The sequence below is a fragment of the Zalophus californianus genome, chromosome 1 (assembly GCF_009762305.2).
Source record: "Zalophus californianus isolate mZalCal1 chromosome 1, mZalCal1.pri.v2, whole genome shotgun sequence".
Lineage (NCBI taxonomy): Eukaryota > Metazoa > Chordata > Mammalia > Carnivora > Otariidae > Zalophus > Zalophus californianus.
Window position 1 is genome coordinate 35,719,305 of NC_045595.1, and position 22,084 is coordinate 35,741,388.

Here is a 22,084-nt window from a genome sequence, read left to right on the forward strand (position 1 = left end):
TGTATTAATACACAACTTTCTAATTCTAATATCCTATAGAGTTGGGCATTTTCCTTATGAGGGACCAGAGTTTAGAGATTACAACTTGTCCCTAGTCATCTAGCTCGTAACCCAATTTAGGTTATTTGAAATATCATTTCAATAGTAACATATTCAAACTTTAAGGTCAGTGTTTCACGTAATTTTAGGGAAATTAACATAGCCAGAGGAGTTGCTCATGTAAAACAGGGTTGCCTGTCTCTTTGCTAAAAATTGTTTCCATGTCATTCCCAGCCTTGAAGGCTAGAAATGGAGAAGAAAATCCTGATAAACTATCACCCAGCTGGACCAGGGATTTCAGTTTAGGCAAAAAGTTGGGGGAGATCCAAGCAGGACTTAGATGAAGAATGTTGTACCTTAGAGAGCAACAGTGGACATAACTATTCCTCTAAAAGCCTCATTTCATTCTAACCTTTGCCTTCCTCAAAATAGTAGAATACAACTCATTTATTCTGCATCATCAGATTCTAAACCATCACTTGGGTTGTCCTCCCTAATGCTATCCAAGGCATCCCTGTTGGAAAAGAGTCAAAGTTCTATAGTATTTAAAGAACACTAAGGAACAAAGGTGTTCTTCTTATGAGTTCATTGGTGTATTTTGGGTAAAATTTATTTCCATGTTGTTAGAGCAGTTTTTAAAAATGATTTCTACAGTCGAGTTTCAGCATATCCACTGTATAAGCCCTTTTCTTCCTTAAAAAAAATAAAGGAGAAATCTGGGGTATGGGTGATAAGTTTACTGCAGTATTACATTACTTTTAGCAATCTCATTTTAGGGGAAGAGTGGGGTCTAAATGTTTCCCAGTCATTGGCCTAGACTGAGAGTAGGGATACAGGTGTGAGGAATGGTCCATGTTAGTGAAACAAAAGAAAAACAGTAAAGGGTCAAATTTTTTCTCAGTCGTAATCCTGATTCCAACAGTATTACTAATAGCAGAATACCTTTCAGAGCTTACTTTGAGCGAGGTATTATTATAACTGCCTCTACTTATTTAATTCTTATACTCTCTTAGTCCTCAGAACAACCAAAATTAATGTTATTATTACCACATTTTATAGACGAGAACCTTGAGGCACAGCATGGAAAATGATCAGAAGCAACAGATCCAGCACTTGAATTTTGGCAGCCTAACTCTAGAATCTGTGATCTTATTCATCATGCTATATTGCCTCAAACAGGGCTGTCCAGCCCCGAATTTTTTCTTTTTTCCTACATTCATCTGTCTTCTACATACCTCAGAGCCCTAGGAGGGAGGAGATGGTAATTTGTTTAATCTGAAGCATAAACAAATCAAGCAGCCATTTTGTCCTCCTCTACCAAAACATGCTTAAGGATCCATTAGAGTCTCTCTTGTCAGTGATTTACAGAGACACGTGGAGCTTCCTTCCAGTCTACTAGGTCAATAAAGCATTTTTAACAGCGTCTTAAACATGCATTTCCGACTACCACTACAATACTTTCCAAGAGAACTACTTATAAGGCCTTGATCAAAACGTCCTATAAAAGTGAATGTCAAAAAAATCTGTGCTTTGTCTTAGACCTAACAGCTTTTAAAGAGAGGGACCATTTACAATGAAGTGAAAATGGAAGTATCTGAATAATGATGTCAGTCTTAACATTCCTTGATTACGTTTTATTCATTTCCTCCAGAAGTTGCCCTTGACTATAAGCAGATATGTCCTGGCTTAACTTTTAAATGAGGACTGAAGTTACCTTATGGTTACTCTTAATTGCTATTTCGTGTTCCAGTCATTTCAGGGAGAATGAAAAGTTTATCTTTTGTACATTTTGGCTCTACCCCAAACCAAAGGGATATTTTTTCTGGCAAAAGCTACATCTATCATTCAAATTCATTTTCTTAAAAGATCACGTAATGAATATTTGGGTAGGAAAAGTTCCCCCAAAGAGGATTAATTTATATTCAGTCTTTCTTCTTTTCCTTTCATTTCTTCTTTGTTTACTCTTTCTCCCCCTCACTTCTTCCCTTCCTTCTTTCTTCCCCTGATCCTTTCCTCTCCTTTCTTTCTTCCTTCCTTCCTTCCTTCCTTCTTTCCTTTTTTCCTTCCATCCTTCCTTCCTTCCATCAATCCATCATTTAGCAAATGTGGAATTCCTACCCTTATGCCAGGCACTAGAGATAAAGAAGTAAACAAGATGCAGTCCCTGCTATCACAGAGTGTCCAGCCCAATGGGATAGACAAGCAGTGAACCAAACATCCCTCCTAGGAGATACACTGCAAAAGAGAAGTTTGGCTTGTGAAGAGATCATACCATGAGGATCCAAAGCTAGTCTTTGGGGAAGAGGTTCATTAAACAAATATTTACAGACCAAACGTAGGCCACATTCCAAGCTGAGTACTAGGGATAGAGTGATAAAAAAGAAAAATTGCTGCCTTTACCCTTTACAGGAAAAGCAAAAGATTATTTGAAAATGTCAAAATAATACATTGTGAATATTATTCTGGGAAAATGTGAGGTTGTAGAATCATATAGCAGGGGAATCTAACTGCCAGTATGGTTCAAGGATACCTAAAGACCTGAATGATGAGTATGGGGGCAAAAATAAATAAATAAAATAAAAATAAAGTATAGGGTTTAGATTTATATTCTCTCTTTTTATTTTTAAGATGATTCTCTTCTATTCCAACTTTATACTCTCCTCTTGCATTTCCTTTCCCAGAAAACCTGGTATTGTGATAATTTTGAATTGCTTGGCCGTGCTTCGTCATTGACATGAAGCCATCAACACCAAACTAAACTACTGAATGTCAAATTCCCTGGCAGATGAAAAGGATCAGACATTAGCAGTTTCCATTAAGTGCCCATTCTTAAATGTCTGATCCAGTTTGTAGCCCAGAGCAATCTAGTGGCTTGGTGTGAGCTCTCTTAGATGACCATTCTGGGAGCAAACCCTGTTTCATGATGCCAACCTTCAAGTTTTTAGCCATCTGCTTGCCAGTCATTTCTAACCTCATCATCTCTTTCTATCTGGCCATATCATTGTCATCAGTGGGGACTCTTTTTAAAAGAAACGTTACCCTTAGCAATTCATCTTCTTTGTGTTTCCTCACTTGTGCAGGGCAAGACAGTGATGCATTGACCTGGGAAGGAGGGATCATTGCTAGGAGCATATTGGGCTTGGCATTTTTTTTAACTTCTCCGGCTCAGAGAGCTCTGCTGCTGCCAGAAATAATCTTGAAATGCTGTCCCCCACCCCCTTTTTTGGATATTAGAAACTTTCTCTTCCTGTTAAAAATAGGTTTTGATAATGTACTCAGAGGTCTGACAAACACAAGAGAAAAAGCAGAAAGGAAAGTGGAGAGCTGCCCCGTGGAGCTTCCCTGCAGGGGACTTTGCCATTGTCACTTGGGTAAACATGGACAAAGTGAGTGAGAAGCAAGGCCACCATTTAGAAAATTTGTGGTAGAGGGAGAGCAGAAATTGATGTTCATCAAACATATGTAACATTTTTCGACTGACCTGTGTTAGCCGGGTAATTGCTGCATTTACCTTCTAATCTAAAAGAACAATGGGACCCCTTCTAAAATGTGATTTAGGTTATGAGACTAATTTCTTATATTTTATCTTAGATGTTTTCCCATAGACAAAGTCAAGTGATGATAAGAGCAATAATCTGGAAAATCTGAATAGTACAGACAACCTTTATACTGGCTTGTTCTTTATGCCACATTCTTTGCCATTAGCTAATAGGTTACCTCACCGTTGTATTTGCTGGAGCTACAGATGCTGGGTAAAATCCAGAAAAGAAGCCATTTTCCATATAATCCATAAGCAAAAAAGGGAAGCTCAATTTTCTGAGCACTTAAATGACTGCTTTGAGAGGCCATAGCTCATCTTGAAATCATTTTGACTTGGATTGAGATAAAATTTAGGAATGGATTGGCATTGGTGCCAAAGCAAAGTCTGAAAGACATTTACATGACAAATATTATCATTATGATTTTGCAATAACCTTGGCAGTTAGGTTTGAAAGGACAGTTCACTAGGTAATCTTCAAAATGCAGATAAAATAGATTTAAAGGAAAAATTTTCTAGTTTCCAGAAAGGGTTATGACAAATCTTACATATCAGGGACAAAGCTGAGGAATGTTTTCATTTCCAGTCCCCTTTTTCAAACAGCCAGCTAATGAAGACAGTAGGTAAGTTAGACTACAGTTCCAGAGGGTCTTGAAAAATTCTCTCCCTGTAGTGATAAAAGAACTGAGCCATTTCCTGTCAACCATCTAATATTTTTATTTCTCCAACATAAATCAGTGGACCAGGATTTCATAGTCTGGAGAGATTGAAAGATTAACTTGCTCTGGTTGACTATGGCTAGGTCCGTCACAAATATAAACCTTTGGATTCAGGAGATTTGGCTATGACAGGTCTAATCAGACTTTCTAAATTTTAGGGTCCTATGGGCTCCGGGACCTGGTTGCATATTCCACATTGGCATATCTAAGCAGCTGGTGTAAAATGAAGCTATAGTTGATCCTGTCAAGACCAGATGAGCTTGTTATTTAGCGCAACACCTCTCTGGCTTCCCATGGGCAAATCCATCATCCATGAGCCCAAGGAAGACGTGGTCTGGGGTCACTGACTTTATACACAAGGTTTTAATGAAAATGGAGCACTTGTCAATTTCCAGTCACTGAGTTCTCCTGCCCTTTTCAGAGAAACATCAGCATGTATGCCGGGCCGAGGTGGGACTGGAGAATGAGCACTGCAAAGGGGGTCAGAAGATCTGGGCTCTGGTCCACATGCTGCCAGAGAATAGATACCTGGTTAGTTAAAACATGGGCTAGTTTTTTAACTGCTCTTGATCTCAGTTGCCTCCCCTATAAAATAGGGGTAATCATAACCTTATTGGGTTTTAGTAACCATAAAATGAATAAAGGGTTTATAATGTATCTTTCATGGTGTCAGGAACATAGTAAGTAGTCAGGTGGTTAACCTGTATTACTATAGTTATCACCACTAGTTATGTAGCTGTGTTGCTTGTTAAACACTTGTTAAATACTAATAATACTAGGCCAGACAATTTTTAATAAATAAACAATAGGAGTCCCTGTCCTTGAGGTGGTTATTGGGGGGAGGGGGACATAGACAATAAGGATAATAAATACCTTAATTACATATAGTAATTGAAAATCACAAATATTCTGGAGGCTGACACAGGTAAGGACATGAAGCAAAATAAGGGATATCATGAATGCTTTCTGAGAGAATTATGATTTTAATAGGGTAGTCAAGTGAGACTGAAAAAAAATGACATTTGGGCAAAGATGTGGAGAGAGTGAAGGGGGGAGCCATAGATTTGCCATATCCCAGGTGAGGCGTAGTTCAACTTGTCAAGAAGACCAGATGAGCCTCTTATTTAGAACAACACCTACCTGGTTTTAGAGTAACACTCGAGAGGGAACACATCAGCCGTGTTCAGGCAGTAGCCTACAAGGAGACCCGTGTCCATGGAGCAGAGTGATGGAGGGAAGGGTGGTAGCAAATGGGGTCAGAATATAATTGAGGGAAGAAGAGTGAGTTGGATATTTAACCTTGATAACCTTTGTAAGCAAAGTGTTGACTTCCTTTTGGAAGTTTTTTGTCAGCAAAGAATGACAACTCATGACAAGATGCACAAACGCAAAGTTGTGGAGTCCAGCAGACCAGTTCATATTTGTGTAATCTGGGGCATGTTATTCAACCTCTCTGAGTCTCAGCTTTTCATCTGTAAGGTGCGGACAGAAGCTTTTACAGTTGCTGGGAGCTTTATAAATAATGTAGGCAGAGTGCCAGGTACAGTGCCCAGCATCCAATCAGAATTCAGTAAATGTCAGTGAGCACTGAGGTAACCCGGAACTGTTCACCTACAAGAGTGTTAGGAGAGACTGGCTTTGGGCCTCCAGTGGCCACCTCATTGTCCACATTGTTTAATTCAGGGCAGTGATTTGGATGATTTGGCATGTCTGTCACTGACTTAACTATAAATCAAATGAGATTCAAGATGTATCCTAGAAGCTTTTCTATAACTTGTACCACTTTCACTCATAAATGTTGCTCTAGTCTTATATTAAAGCCAAGTGGTAACTTTAAAATTGGTGTTATTTTCATGAAGTATAGAACCAGCAATTACTGAATTGACTAAGGGTACTTAGAGCTGACAATTAGAAGTTAAAGCAACCCAATTGCAGGTATCTGGGTTGAGGAGTCTAATGTGTGATTAGTCTTATTGTTTCATTAACTCATCCCAATGAAGGGCATGTGGGAACAGTGTGAATTTCTTCCCATGTTCCAAATTCAAGCCCCCTTACTTTCTGCTCAGAATTTTGCATTGGCCTTTTGTTTCTTCTGCTTCGCCACCTTGCTCTTCTCCACTTCCTCCCTAACACAGCAGTACCTGGGGAGGTGGGGGGTCACTCTTGAACAATATCTAGATCCTATCAGTTCTTCAAAATCCCCATTAGTGCCTCAATGAAACAGAAGAATCACACCAAGTACTCTTTCCGAAGAGGGAAGTTTTCTCCAATTTCAGGTCCTTACTTCCATCTACTCTAACACTTTTTTTTAAATGCCCTGACCAACTCCTTAGAGAACTCTGGCTCTAGGACTGGGGTAGGAAACATACAAGATGAGCCTGAGGCATCTTGTAGAGTTAGAAAGTAAAGAAGTGCTCAGAAAAGGTGAGGGGTGGGGGCAGTACAGGGAGACAGGACACAGAAACCAACTGGAGTTCACAGTGGCCAGGGCTGGACTATTCCTAGCAACAAAATAATTAATGTAGTATTGGATTATAACCCAGTGTGTAAAATAAAACATCTGTGAGTCCATACTGATATAAATGATTGAATAAGTAAGTAGATGGGAGGGAGGAGACACATCTGTCATGCAGACAAATTCCCAATAGTTTTAGTAGATATTGTAACCTCACAGAGGTGGAGCATAACTCTCTACTCCCTAAGTGTGGGCTGCACAGAGTGACTTCTTTCCAAAGAGGACAGTATGGAAAGACAGGGAGGAGAGTAATGTTACGGTGGGGGAATCTGACGAGCACTATCTTAGCCAAGTGATCAAGGTCAACTTCAATAGTGGTAAGTCATGTTGATAGTATGTACCCTTGATATGATGTGATGAGAATGGCACTTTCCCTCTGTGATCTTCCTCCAGAAACACATAACCTCAGTCTTATCAAAGGATCAGATAAATCCCACCTGAGGGACATTTTACAAAATAACCTGAGCAATACTTCTTAAAACTGTCAAGGTCATCAAAAAGGATGGAATATCTGAGAAACTATCATAGCCAAGAGAAGAAGCCTAAGGAGATAAAACAACTAAATGTAATGTGGCATCCTGGATGGTATCCTGGAACAGAAAAAAAGACATTAGATACAAACTAAGGAAATCTGAATATAGCATTGACTTTAATTAATAATAATGTATCAGTATTGGTTCATTAATTGTAACAAAACTAGCATACTCGTATAAGATGTTAATATTAGTGGAATAAAAATAGGAAATTATAGGCTATGGCATATGGGAATTCACAGTACTATCCTCACAAATTTCCTATAAATCTAAGACATTCTATAATTAATTAAAAGGTTGTATTTAAAAAAATGCCCCAACCTTTCACATTAGTGAAATGCTTTTCCTTCCTCATGGCCTGTTGAAGTTCAACCTTTAATCTCTCAACTTAAGAAGTCTTTTGAATTCTTTAAAAACAAATAGGTATCTCCTTTGACCTATGTCCACAGAACTTGGTACTTGCTTTGTGGTGTTAATTTTAAGTTAATGCACTTATTTCTTCATTCATTCAACCAACAATTACAGTGTACCTACAGCAGTTGTTGACAAGAAGGCTAACCTTGGCCCTGACCAAGCTTTCAATTTGCCTGTGGTCACAGACCCCTGGATACAGTTCGGTGAGGAAATATGTAAAGTGCCAAGAGAACGAGCAGTGGTGGAAGTGAGATGTTCTTGGAGGAACTGACCTTTGCATTGAGTTCAAAGAAGGGTTAGTGAGTGCATTTGAGTTGTAGGTGGTGCGTAGAAGGATGGGGAGTAGGAGGGAATATTCTAGGAGAAACCATATTTGCACAATTACTGAGGCAGAAAGGAGGGTGACATTCCCAAGGAAATATATCATCATGACCAGATATTATCATAGGTAGCACATATGGACTCTCTACTATGTAGCAGGCTCATTGCTAACCCCTATACTTGTGTTATGTTGGTTTATAATCATGCAACCCTGTGAGGCAGGTGTTAATATTATTCCCATTTTACAGATAAGGAAACTGAAGCACTCAGTAAGTAGCAGAGCTGAGATTCAGACTGAAAGAGTCTGACTCTAAAGCCCAAACTCTGCCCTCCTGTTGAGGGGAGGCAGAATTAGTCTGCCTTGAAGCAGAGATTCTTGTGTTTCTTTCCTTTAAACTAGGATTTCTCAACCTGGGCACTGATGACGTTCTGGACAAGATTGTTCTTTGGTGTGGGATCTTCCCTGTGCCCTGTGGGATGTTTTAGCACATCCATGGCCTTCACCTGCTAGATGCCAGTAGCACCTACCATCCACCAGTAATGACAATTCAAAATGTCTCCAGACTTTTCCAAATGTCACTGGTAGGGAGGGTGGGTAGCAAAATCAAGCCCATTCCTGCCCCTGCATTGAGAATCACTGCATTATACTGTGGATTCTCAGGCTAGGATGAAGCTGGGTCTTCAGTCTTTCCTGTCTCCTCTCTTCCTTCCCTCCTCTCTTTTTCTCCAGTGTTTTCCTAAGGGCCCACCACGTATGGACTGAACACGTCTCCAACAATTTATAACACAGTAACTTGTATATAGTGATTGCTTGACAAATGCTTGCTGAATTTATGCCAACTGTCCTAAATGTTCTGAGTCCATTCTTGTCAAATAAAATATATCCTTCCTGAACATAAAACTTGATATTGGGAAAGTTAATTCCTGGTTTCCAGTCACTTGGAGTATCTTTTGTGTTCCTAAAGAACTGTCCTGCATGCTGCCAAGAGCCACCTGAATGCTCACCAACATTCAGACAGACCCAACCGTCCACCTGTTAAGAACCTAGTGGAGAGTGATATACATTATGTTGCCAATAAACATTGAATGCATGGCTGACCTGTAACAATTAAGTGAAGCCATATGCCTAGCTCTGTAATTTGAGATGCCATGTAAAGCACATACCTATTTTCTCCAGCAATTCCTTCTATCATTTTTTGGATGAGATCTGGATTTGGGAAATGACTCCCCAACTAGGTTTTTTATTCAGCCCCCTGGAGAGTGAGCAGGCAGTGGGAGGGAGAGTTAATTTCTGGGCAGTCTTCCTGCCACCCACTGCAGGTTCTGTATGACTGGTGTGTCAGTTGCTTATCATTAGTGGGAGGGAGCTCAGAGAATACTTTTTTTTTTAAGATTTTATTTATTTATTTGAGAGAGAGAGAATGAGAGACAGAGAGCATGAGAGGGAAGAGGGTCAGAGGGAGAAGCAGACCCCCCGCTGAGCAGGGAGCCCGATGTGGGACTCGATCCCAGGACTCCAGAATCATGACCTGAGCCGAAGGCAGTCGCTTAACCAACTGAGCCACCCAGGCACCCCAGCTCGGAGAATTCTAAATGGAAAGATAACACAGGAGTGAGCTCCCATAATATAATGCATTTAAATCAGGTAGACTCTTTATTTTGTGTTAGCTCCAGGCATGCATTCCTTCACTGCTTCTCAGTATATACAGTCTAGAATCATCACCTCTTGAGGGCTATTCATTGGGGCTCTTTGTTGCATTTGAAGTATGGTGCTATAATACCTGTCTTCTCCAGGACTGTGCATACCTAGCATATGGTCTTGTAGACATGTGTAAATAGATGTTATAGAGAGTGAATGGGAGAGAGTCCTGCAGTAATTATGCTTCATGGACACTCTTTCTGTATTTTCTCTCACTTTCCCCAGCCCCTCCACACATACCCCCACAGACCTTAATGGCCAATGAATTATTTCTAATCAGTGTCCCTGTTCTTTCTCTCTTGCCAGAAGGAGGGACATGTGAAGTGATTGCCGCACACAGATGTTGTAATAAGAATCGCATTGAGGAGCGGTCGCAAACAGTCAAGTGTTCCTGTCTACCTGGAAAAGTGGCTGGCACGACAAGAAACAGACCTTCCTGTGTAGATGGTAAGTAGCTGGTTTTACATCTCTTCTTAGGTGTTTATCTCGGTGTTCGCTGTCTGTAATAGATATATATATATATATTTTTGTTTCACCTATATATGGTTCAGGATAACCAACAAGGTGCATCCAAAGCGCTGGAAGGTTATACAAATGCCAGTCCTCAGCATAGTTAGAATTCTTGTTTCTCTGGCTTTGTGACTTTCACATGGCTTATTTTATTGTTTTTTAGAGAAGGTTAAGGTAAAATAATTTCTCAAGTCAAGAAATTGAAGGGTCCAGGGGTGCCTGGGTGGCTCAGTCGGTTAAGCGTCTGCCTTGGCTTGGGTCGTGATCCCAGGGTCCTGGGATCGAGTCCCTCATCGAGCTCCCTGCCTGGCGGGGAACCTGTTTCTCTCCCTCTCCTCCCTGCTTGTGCTCTCTCTCACTATCTCCATCTGTCTCTCTTTCTCAAATAAATAAAATTTAAAAAAAAAGAAAAAAGAAAAATTGTAGGGTCCAGCTCATTTGGGAAGTGATTTTGGATTGAGGTTTTATATAATGATGATGGTGACAATGGTACTAAAGATAACATTTACTCAATGTGTATTTAATGAGCATTTACTCTATGCCAAACAACTGCTCTGGGTGCCTCACATGTATTCATAAACAAATAGAGGTGCTCTGAACATTCACCATGTGCCAAGCACTGTCCTAAACACTTCTCATGCATTCTTTTATTTACTCCTCCCAAGGATCCTAGAACAGTTACCTATCACTGTGTAAAAATGATCCCCAGCACTTGAAACAGCAAACATTCTCTCACAGCTCCTGTGGGTCAGGAATTCCACTTAGCTGAGTGTGTCTGGCTCTGGGTCTCCCGCGCAGTTGCAATCAAGATCTAAAGGCTTGACTGATGCTGGCGGATGGTTTCAAGATGGCTCACTCACATGGCTGTTGGCAGGTGGACTCAATTCCTTGCTGTGTGGACCTCTCCATAGGAGCTCAGTGTCTCACAGAGTGGCAGCTGGCTTCACCCAGACTGAGTAATACTGAGTAATCCAAGAGAACAATATAGGAGACACAGTGGCCTTCTTTTTTATAATCTAGCCTCAGAAGTTACACTTCACTATTTCCACAATATCTGGTTGGTTATTTAAGTCATCCCCATTCAGTGTGGAAGTGAGCTATAAGGACTTGAAGGCCAGAAGACAGGGATCATTGCAACAGATACACTTTTCCTCCTATTTTAAACATGAAGAAACTGGGGCTTAGAAGGGTTGTGTAATGTTCCATTGGTCCCATGGCTGACAAGTTGTAGCTTGACTGACTTTTTTTTTTAAAGATTTTATTTATTTATTTGAAAGAGAGAGTGAGAGAGAGCACAAGCAGAGGGGAGTAGCAGAGGGAGAGGGAGAAGCGGGTTCCCCACTGAGTGGGGAGCCCGATGCGGGGCTTAATCCCAGGACCCTGAGATCATGACCTGAGCCAAAGGCAGATGCTTAACCAACTGAGCCCCAGGCACCCCAGCTTGACTGACTCTTAAGCCTAGAGTAACTGACTGTAATACAAAGTCTTGACCACCATCTTTAAAACAACTTTATATGTGCTCATAGTGAGTCCAAGGTTCAAAAGGACCATAAGTATCTCTCCCCATCATTATCTTTCATAATTTTAGAGCCAGGTATGAGGTGATGTTCAGACTCTTCAGTAAGAAAATCAGGCCTCAAGTGAGTCATTTTTCAGGGTCACACAGTAGCAAACAGAACCCAAATCTCTTGGCTTAGGATCCATTGTTCTACCTCTAGAAACAGATAAAGCAGGACACCTTCTAGATTGGCTTGTGTTATGTTTTCATTATGAAGTATGGTGGTTAGAAAGAGAAACACACTCAAGCTAGACCAAGGAAAGTTATTTTTTTAAGAAAAGAGAAGAATCCTGGGGAGTCCATTTCCCAGAAACATCATGGAATCCATAAATTCTGCCAGCAGTCGCCATCTTGTTTTCTTTGTTCATGGGACACATTCTTTCTGATCTCTGTTGCCCTCCTTCTCCTCTGTGTGGACTGGTTCCCTCTTCTGAGATTTTAGCTTTTGAATTCCTATAACTTAGGGGCTGGTGTGAAGCTGTTATTTCCATGATGCCAACTCCGATCTCATATGGCATCACAATACAGCCCAAATATATTTGACTCATCTCCTGTGTTTTAAATGCATTCTCCAAAAGGACCAAATATAACTGGCCCAGCTTGTGTCACATGTTAACCTTTGCCCAATCAGCCATAGCCAGAGAGCTGAACATGGGGCTTGTTCACCTTACCATGGTGTACCATGGTAAGGTCAAGCTTTTTTTTTTTTTTTTTTTTAATTTTTCTAAAGGATGTGAAAAAGCCAAGTTTGGGAATATACTATTATCAGTAAATTCTCAATTAATACATTTTCAGGGGTCATTTGGCACTATCTGGAGACATTTTTGGTCTAGACATCTCTTGCAATTAGGGGGATATTATTCACATGTGGTGGGTAAAAGCCAACAATGCTGCTAAACATCCTATAATGCACAGGACTGCGCCCACAACAAAGCATTACCCAGCCCCAAATGTCAATGGAATTGAGGTTGAAAACTTGCGCTTATGGTTATTTATTTGCTCCAGATCACAGTCAACATGGTAAGGCACTTCCAATGCAGGAGAGGCAAGCAGTTAGACTAGAAATGCCACTTTTTCACTTGTAGGAGGAAATGCTTGGCCTTTGAAGCCAACAAACATTATAAAACCATGATAGTTTCTCAAGCTGTCTGCCAAAGAAAGCCTCGAGTCTGTTAATTATGAATCTCCATTTTGTTTCCAGTTCATTTTTATTTCTAATGATCTAGAATTAGAATTGCCTTCAGGATTTGGATGTAAGACACAAGGAGCAATACATTGTTTATTCCAGCAGAGGGGGAAATGGCATCTGGCCCTAAGTTTCTATGAGAAGCTCAGCCACATAATGGGAATATTCTGTCTCTCAGAACAAGTTTGTTTGACTTTGGAAACTCTGAATCCTTTAGTGTGGTGGGTTCAGGCAAAAGGGCTATTAGTCCCTATCTTTCAAGCAAAAGTCAATAAATTATAGAGTATTCTATAGTGTGAACCTATAGCATTCCACTCTTCTAAAATCCTTGAATCCATTGGCATGCATGAGGAAAGTGCTGCTATGATCAAAATTTTGTTTGTGGCCCAAATCTCTACATGCAAATGAAAAAGGAAGTGCATATATAAATTAATAATTCCAGTGTAGTTATTAAGATCATGAACTGTGCAATTAGACATGAGTAGAACTCAGCTATATCAGTTACTAATAGAATTACCTTGGGCAAGTCACATATGCTTTTTAATTTGTTCCTTGGCTGTGAAATGGAGATGATAATTACTTCGACTTATGGTGAGGATTAAGGAAGTCATGTGTACAGTATGTTTTGCGTAATATCTGGTTCCCATTACATACTCACTAAATGTTGGTGTCTCTTTCCTATCTTACTAGTAAGTGTGGGTAATGCTTAGAAAGGCACATTGTTTTCCAAAGTTTTGTTGCATTTTAGTTGAACACAGTGGCATTGTAGCCACCATCTTTTCCTGGAACTGCTTCTAACTAATTATCCTGGATATCATTATTGCTGGTGAGTCAGCTTCAGGAATGTGTGTTTCTTATAGGAATTTTGAAAACTGTAGAAATAATCCATACATTAAAGTCACACATGATATTATTCCTCAGAGATTACCATTACTTTGTAAGAAAACACATACATGTCCATTTAGGCTTAACCCATCATTAAAAAGAAACTCACATGGCAGGTATTTTACTGAACTAAAATGTCATAGTACTGTTTTATCAACAGCTTGTTTCATTTGCCATATGACAAACATTCCCCAACTTATATATTCTTCAAAAACATTATTGCTAATAGCTACATAGAGTTTCAGGGGTGGATACAATTCCATTTATCTAACCATTTCCTCCACTTGGACATATTTATAGTGTTTCGTGCATTTCCCTTTCTAAGCCTAAAAATGGATAGAAACCAGCTTCTCCCCATGACAGCGGTTGACAATCCATACACCATATTTGTCCTGAACATATCCTGTTGTACATAGTACATTTCCCATGTAAGTGTTCCAATTGCTGTTATTTACTTGCCTCTGAAATTACAGGTCACTTGCCTTCCACAGTGTTTTCAAAACTGGAGAAACAGCTATGATTTTAAAATAAGCATATATTCTATTATTTTAAGATTCAAAATCAGAGACCAGATGATTCAAAATGGGACATAAATTTTGCAGTGTAATCTTAGCAACTTATCTAAAAATAGAATACAGGATATTGTGAGAAATTTTTAAAGAGTGGGCTTTGAGTTTAAAAAATGATCTTCTATTGCTTAATAAGTGAAAATACCAAAGAAAAACACTCAACAGCTTAAACGTTGTGGTAGGTATTTATAAATATTTTGAAAAGAAATATACCCTGGCACGTGTGCCTAGCACTATTCTGACCAGATATTAAGTCATTGCACTGATTCACACCGTCTCGTGTATTGTTAATTATTCTCTAACCCTAGGGGAGGGTGCCTTCCTTACTATCTTTGTTAACAGTAATCAAAATGATGGCCCAAATGTTCTTGAAGTCTTACCCTGTACCCTTCTTTGAGGTCCTTCAAGTCTGTACATTCATTTAATTCTAACCCCAACTCCCAAAGGTGTCTCCTATTATTCCATTTCGCCAGTCAGAAAATTGAGGCATGGGAAATTTGTGACTTGCTCAAAATCATGCAGCCAGTAATGACAGAGCCAGAAGTCCAGTCTGGGCTCTCTGACTCCAGGGCCCTATTTACCAAGTGTGGGCAGACGAGGATGTAGCAAAAACACGCATTCTATTCCAAAGCCTTTCATATAAGATACCAAAATCCCTGGGTGAGAAGGGGCAGAAAGTCCAACCGTGTACATATTTTCAGAAACATTCGGTCCTTCGGGCCATGCCTGCTCCTTCCCCTTTTTGTGTCAGACAGGACTGATTAAGTGCCCTTTCTGAGGTCATGGCCACTGAGTAATTAGAAGCATTTTTATAAATAATGGTTTCCGTTATATAGAATGACTGAAGCATCGTTGTTTAAGGCAGGGAGGGATAAATTGACTGTTTTATGGGGAAATTCTCATGCAGTTTTCTCTATTTAGGATTTTATTCTCATGCAATTTATGACTATTTGCAACTTAGAAAAATATGTGAAAAACATCCTTATACGTACTGGTTTGTAGAGAAGTTCTTACAATTCTCTGTGGATTTGAGCATCACTCTTATTAAGAAAAGTCTACATGGTAAGTTCATAGGCCTTTCCTTTCATTCAGTGTAAATTCTGATCATTTCTCTGACTGATTGCTACAAACATGACCTGGTGTTCTTGTCTTTTTATACTGGATATCAGCCAGAAGTGACTAGCTTATATCACAGAACTTTTTAACTTTCACAACTATAGAAATCCCACATTTTCTGTTTGTCGCTAGGATTAGTGTACAGTTAATATAATGAAAAAATCACCATACTCCTTCCTATTTCTGTGAAGATAAAACCCCACCATATAAGAGGATGTTTTGCTCTTGACTCATCATACATTGCCTATAAGGTAAGACCAAGTAAGCAAGATACACAGAGACCCAGATGCAGAAAAACAGTTAGACTTACAGGGAAGGAGACAGACAGGGAGACAGGACATACAAAGAGGAACAAGGAAAGGAAGGTTCAGAGAAAAAAAGTGATCAAAGAGAGATGAGACAAGGAATGCTTAAACGGTATATTAAAACATCTATCTATAAAATGGCTTCATTCATTTTTTTCCAAACAATTGTTTGTATTCACTTTCCACAGTTTATAACTAATTTTAACAAAATAAGATTTATTTGGTAGGTTGAGACTTGGAATTTTTTTTTCAAGTTGCATTATATGAGATTCCAGAACCCAAATATCTATAAAAATTGCTTCTGGAGATTGCTCCTTTGGAAAATACATGATAAAATTTTCTTACTCACGTAACATCGTAGTCTCTAGAGACAGCCATGGTGAAGAAAAAGGTCTGAGAACTGAAGGAAATTTGAAATTTAGCAATAGTTTTCTATAGAGTAGTATGAAATACATATGAGAAATACTGCATATAATAGCCCCTTCTTAGCCATCCAAAACATGATAGCATATGAAAGCCTCTGAGAAGTTCTGCAGAAAAGAAACTTGTTGAACTTGGACCCATTATGGCCCAGACTTCTTTGACTAGAGAACCTTTTTCTCTGTAACATTTACCTGTGCCCTATTGACCCAGTGTTCCGTGAACTGGACTTCAGGCCATGCTGGTATAGACTATATAGACAATGTCTTTGTTTTTGTTTCCAAGGATGCATTTGAGGCCTTTTGAGACTGATTGATAATTCCTCTGCCAATAGCTCAGTATTTTTTCTTAACACTGGCTAACCAGACATTGCACAACAGGTCTTGGTAGTAATGTGATTTATAATATCTCCGTGACATGTCAGGCTCAACTACAGTTTGGAAATCATCTAGCGACCTTCCAGAGCAAACATTGTATGAAAAAGCTTAAGCCCTTATTTTTATTCACAAATATTAGACGTTTTAGAGGACAGGGAAGATGGCCTATTTTGGTTCCGCCATTTGTTACTTGTCGTCCCCACACAATGAAATACCAACATAACGAATCTCTGTGGTAGATCAGGGATACATGACACAGTGGCAGTCTGGGGTCCCTTCATTACCATCTCTGTTTGATGCCTGCCTTGTTCTTTCTTTCTTTCTTTTTTTTTTTTACTTTTATTTTATTTTGTTATGTTAGTCACCATACAATACATCATTAGTTTTTGATGTAGTGTGTAGTGGTCCACGATTCATTGTTTTTGTATAACACCCTGTGTTCCATGCAGTACGTGCCCTCCTTAATACAGACTCTAGCTTGTTTAATAGACAGGATGATGAGCTCAGTTGACTTCATCAGGAGGCATTTCTGAAGGCAGATTCTACTGTTATTGAAGAGGGTCTACTAGAGCATCATTAGTAACATTGTGGCACATTCAGGCATAATTTCTAAATTACATACAAATGTTCTTTTGCTCCTTCCTTGGCACCTAATCCTGTCCAGGTATGTGAGGGATCCAAGTCTGCATTAGCAGGAGGAATGAGAGGAAGGATGCAGAAGAACTGTCAATGCTTTTTGTACCATATAATAAAAGGCCTGTCTCTATGTTTTGTTCCTTTGCATAATAAAGAGAACAGGAATTCAGTCTTCAGATATCCCCATACTTCTGAAACTAAGAGTGGATGTCATTTTTTTTTTTTTTTAAGCTCAAAGCAGCAGTTTCCAACTGACAGCCCAGCAGCAGAAAGTACCTTCAGACCTATTCCTTAGGTTGGCAGAGTAGTGAAATGGACCGTGTGCCTTTGGATGGGATACCCCAGTATGCACAGACCTCGCTCCTTTCTATGACACCTGGCTCTGGCCCATTCATGTGACCTACCGGATCCCTAAAAATGAAGGGAATCCCTGCCTCCTGGCTCAGAGTCATTTCCCTACTGTTCTCAAGTTAAATAAAAAAAATTAATTTTCTGGAAAAAATTACCCTTTGATATATATAACCTGGCATAAATAGAAATATACATACACAAAAACAGCAAGAAAGGAAAATAAGAGTAATTCTTCTCCTCCCCTTGCCCACTGAATCTCTCACATCTTCATTGCCAGAAGCAACCCCTATCACCAGATTTCTGTGTGTCTTGATAGAAAATATCCATGCACACACAGGATACACACATATACAACCTGATAAATCAAAACACTGTTATATAATTTAAAAAATGGTCTGAAACTATATTTTTTCTGCATAAGAAAATGGCTGGTAAACATGGAAAAAAACGTTCAACATCACTCAATGGAAGAAATATAAATTAAACACTGAAATGTAATGTTTCATCAATCAAATAGGCAGAGGTAAAAAGTTTGGTAATACCCAGTGTTAAGGAAGCAGGAGAGAAAAATTACATATAAATCATACTCGGTGATAATCAGCTTACAAACTCAATTAGTTAGCCACTTTTCTTTATTTGGTTCACCAAAAGAGAAGATAAATGGGTAATTTTGTAATGACACTGGATGTTTGGGGAACATAATACAAATTACATGTATTATAACTATGCATAGTGACTTTATTTAGCAACGATTCTTGTATACATAATGCCCTCCATTTCTTCAATAGGATCAGGTTCATGCATCTGGGTATCATCTAAGAAATCCTCCAAGGATCTTGATCTCACTTCCATGGCAAAACTCTATGTGAAAGTATATTTAGTGCATGTACTTGGACATAAATATAGTAAATCCTATTTTAATGTCAATTAATGTAGCTACTTGGGAGGTACAAAATTCTCTACACAAATATGTGTGGTGGTATGTATGTCATGGGTGTGTGTGTGTGTGTGTGTGTGTGTGTGTGTAATCATGATACAACACACACCAAACTCTTGTCATTTTTCTAGTCAGAATGTACTTGGTTACACAGAATTCCAAATTCACTAAGGAAATTTCCCGAAAGTAGCTCCAAAGCCATCAGTTTCCATTATTTCCAAAAAGCTTAGGTGTTTTCAAATACCTGTTCTTGTCTGACATGAGAGCACTTTTAATCAATTCTTATTTTTTTTCGGAAAGGGGGAAAAATGTCGTTCTAAATCTAAGGAGTCAGCTCCTCATCCCTCTAGCTGGGCTTCAGCCTAGATAAGGCAAGATTTCAGGGTTCTGTGTTATTAATGTGCTGTCCATATGAATAACGAGCAAGCCTTGTGAATTATTTCACACTTCTAGGAAAATCTATAGCCCTGTCCTTCTGCAATAGCACTGGAAGCTGCTGAGGATATCTGTACATTTCTTTGTGGAAGGTTCTGATAACTTCATCTGAGGATATGGTAAAACTTATGTCCCCTTCTGAAGCCTGTGTAGAAATTTATGCCGATGAATAATATTTTGAAAAATTAATGAGGTATTCCTCAATCCACCCAAGCTACTGGGAGTTTTGAGGACCAGACCCAACCCAAAAAACAGAACATGAATCACCCATTAACCAGAGAATAGAGGCCCAAATATTTGGTGTTTAAGTTCAAAAGCCATTTCAAGACTCAGATATATAATGGAAGGGTTCATTTATTCCTGTCCTCAGAGTAATATAATGAGTCAGCTTAGGGAGGAAGAAAGGAACACTTGGGTAAGAAAAATGTGGTCCACTGGTGCCAAGGCTATCTACCACTACCACCAGAGATGTGTGTCACCACCTATACACTCACCTATCCAATCACCAGCCAAGAGAGCACTGTACATGATAGCTCAACACACTTTCTTCATATCCTTTTGGTTGCCTTCCCAGGAAAACCATTCACAAACAGCATCTAGCGTATTGAACCCTGATTGTCCAACAGGAGTCATAATCACGAGTGTCCTAAGGCCTCCTTAGGCTTCCATGCTGCAGAGGTGACCTCCAGGATGCTAATGAATTCCAGGAAGTGAGGGGAGAGACCTGGACTCCCTAATAGATGGAGTGGACACAGAAAGGAAATTTCAGCACCAACTACATAAAACTAAGTTTCCAACCGAGCTAGGACATTGGTGGAACACACTCACCTTCCCCAACCTACCTATCTCACTTGTAATCCTTGATATCATTTGGTACTTTCATTTTTGCATCATTTATTCATTTTATTTCTTTTTTTTAAATTTTATTATGTTATGTTAACCACCATACATTACATCATTAGTTTTTGATGTAGTGTTCCCTGATTCATTGTTTGCGTATAACACCCAGTGCTCCATTCGGTACGTGCCCTCTTTAATACCCATCACCAGGCTAACCCATCCCTCCCACCCTCCACCATTCCAGCAACCCTCAGTTTGTTTCCTGAGATAAGAATTCCTCATATCAGAGAGATCATATGATACATGTCTTTCTCTGATTGACTTATTTCGCTCAGCATAACACCCTCCAGTTCCATCCACGTTGTTGCAAATGGCCAGATTTCATTCCTTTTGATAGCTGCATAATATTCCATTGTAAATATATCTATATCTATATCTATATATATATATATATATCACATCTTCTTCATACATTCATCTGTCAATGGACATCTTGGTTCTTTCCACAGTTTGGCTATTGTGGACATTGCTGCTATAAACATCAGGGTGCACGTACCCCTTTGGATCCCTACATTTGTATCTTTGGGGTAAATACCCAGTAGTGAATTGTTGGTTCGTATACTAGCTCTATTTTCAACTTTTTGAGGAACCTCCATACTGTTTTCCAGAGTGGCTGCACCAGCTTGCATTCCCACCAACAGTGTAGGAGGGTTCCCCTTTCTCCACATCCCTGCCAACATCTGTCATTTCCTGACTTGTTAATTTTAGCCATTCTGACGGGTATGAGGTGGTATCTCACTGAGGTTTTGATTTGGATTTCCCTGATACCGAGCGATGTTGAGCACTTTTTCGTGTGTCTGTAGGCCATTTGGATGTCTTCTTTGCAGAAATGTCTGTTCATGTTTTCTGCCCATTTCTTGATTGGATCATTTGTTCTTTGGGTGTTGACTTGGATAAGTTCTTTATAGATTTTGGATACTAGCCCTTTATCTGATATGTCATTTGCAAATATCTTCTCCCATTCTGTCGGTTGTCTTTTGGTTTTGTGGACTGTTTCTTTTGCTGTGCAAAAGCTTTTTATCTTGATGAAGTCCCAATAGTTCATTTTTGCCCTTGCTTCCCTGGCCTTTGGCGATGTTTCTAGGAAGAAGTTGCTGTGGCTGAGGTCGAAGAGGTTGCTGCCTGTGTTCTCCTTTAGGATGTTGATGGACTCCTGTCTCACATTTAGGACTTTCAACCATTTTGAGTCTATTTTTGTGTGTGGTGTAAGGAAGTGGTCCAGTTTCATTCTTCTGCATGTGGCTGTCCAATTTCCCCAGCACCATTTGTTGAAGAGACTGTCTTTTTTCCATTGGACATTCTTTCCTGCTTTGTCAAAGATTAGTTGACCATAGAGTTGAGGGTCCATTTCTGGGCTCTCTGTTCTGTTCCATTGATCTTTATGTCTGTTTTTGTGCCAGTACCATACTGTCTTGATGATGACAGCTTTGTAATAAAACTTGAAGTCCAGAATTGTGATGCCCCCAGCTTTGCTTTGAAGGACACTATATCATACTTAAAGGGTCTATCCAACAAGAAGATCCAACAATTGTAAATATTTATTTTATTTTTAAGTCATCTCTATACCCAATGTGGGGCTTGGACTCATGACCCCAAGATTGAGAGTGGCATGCTCTACTGACTGAGCCAGCCAGGTGTCCCTCAATATTGCATCATTTAAAGAATTCAATGGTAAATTCAATGGACTCAATATTATTTAGGGTGGTAAAATGATTGCATGGTTAACCAGCCACTCATTCAAAGGAAGGTCCCATTTCTTCAAATTTAGAATGGTCTGCATGTGCCCACTCAGAAGTTGTCATTCATCATCTCCTTTGGTGCCTACACACCAGTTTTCCTTTATGCTGGGCACCTGTTTTCATCAACACTCTTCTGCAATGTCTATGTTCTGACTGATCCACAGACCCACTCTGGTTCGCCAGTTCTCTCCCTCTTCTTGGAACTCCCTATACCCTGAAACACAACAATATTGAAATTAGACTAATTAATAACCCTACAATGACCCCTAAGTCATTGAAAGGAAGTGTGAAAGGAAGAGTCACACATCTCTCACTTAAAAACAAAATCTAGAAATGATTAAGCTTAGTGAGGAAGATGTGTCAAAAGCCAAGGTAGGCAGAA

At 39.5% G+C, this 22,084-nt stretch overlaps 1 protein-coding gene across 3 annotated transcripts in view; it reads left to right on the plus strand.

Moving 5' to 3' along the window:
- Positions 1 to 22,084, plus strand: part of TAFA1 (TAFA chemokine like family member 1) — a 511,550-nt gene that overhangs the window by 366,612 nt on the left and 122,854 nt on the right. For 2 of the 3 annotated variants that reach the window (XM_027587896.2, XM_027587897.2), the window contains exon 3: positions 10,085 to 10,225. In XM_027587896.2, coding sequence (XP_027443697.1) covers positions 10,085 to 10,225 — 141 coding nt within the window. The remainder of the gene's footprint in view (positions 1 to 10,084; positions 10,226 to 22,084) is intronic. The other variant, XM_027587898.2, reaches the window with a different exon arrangement.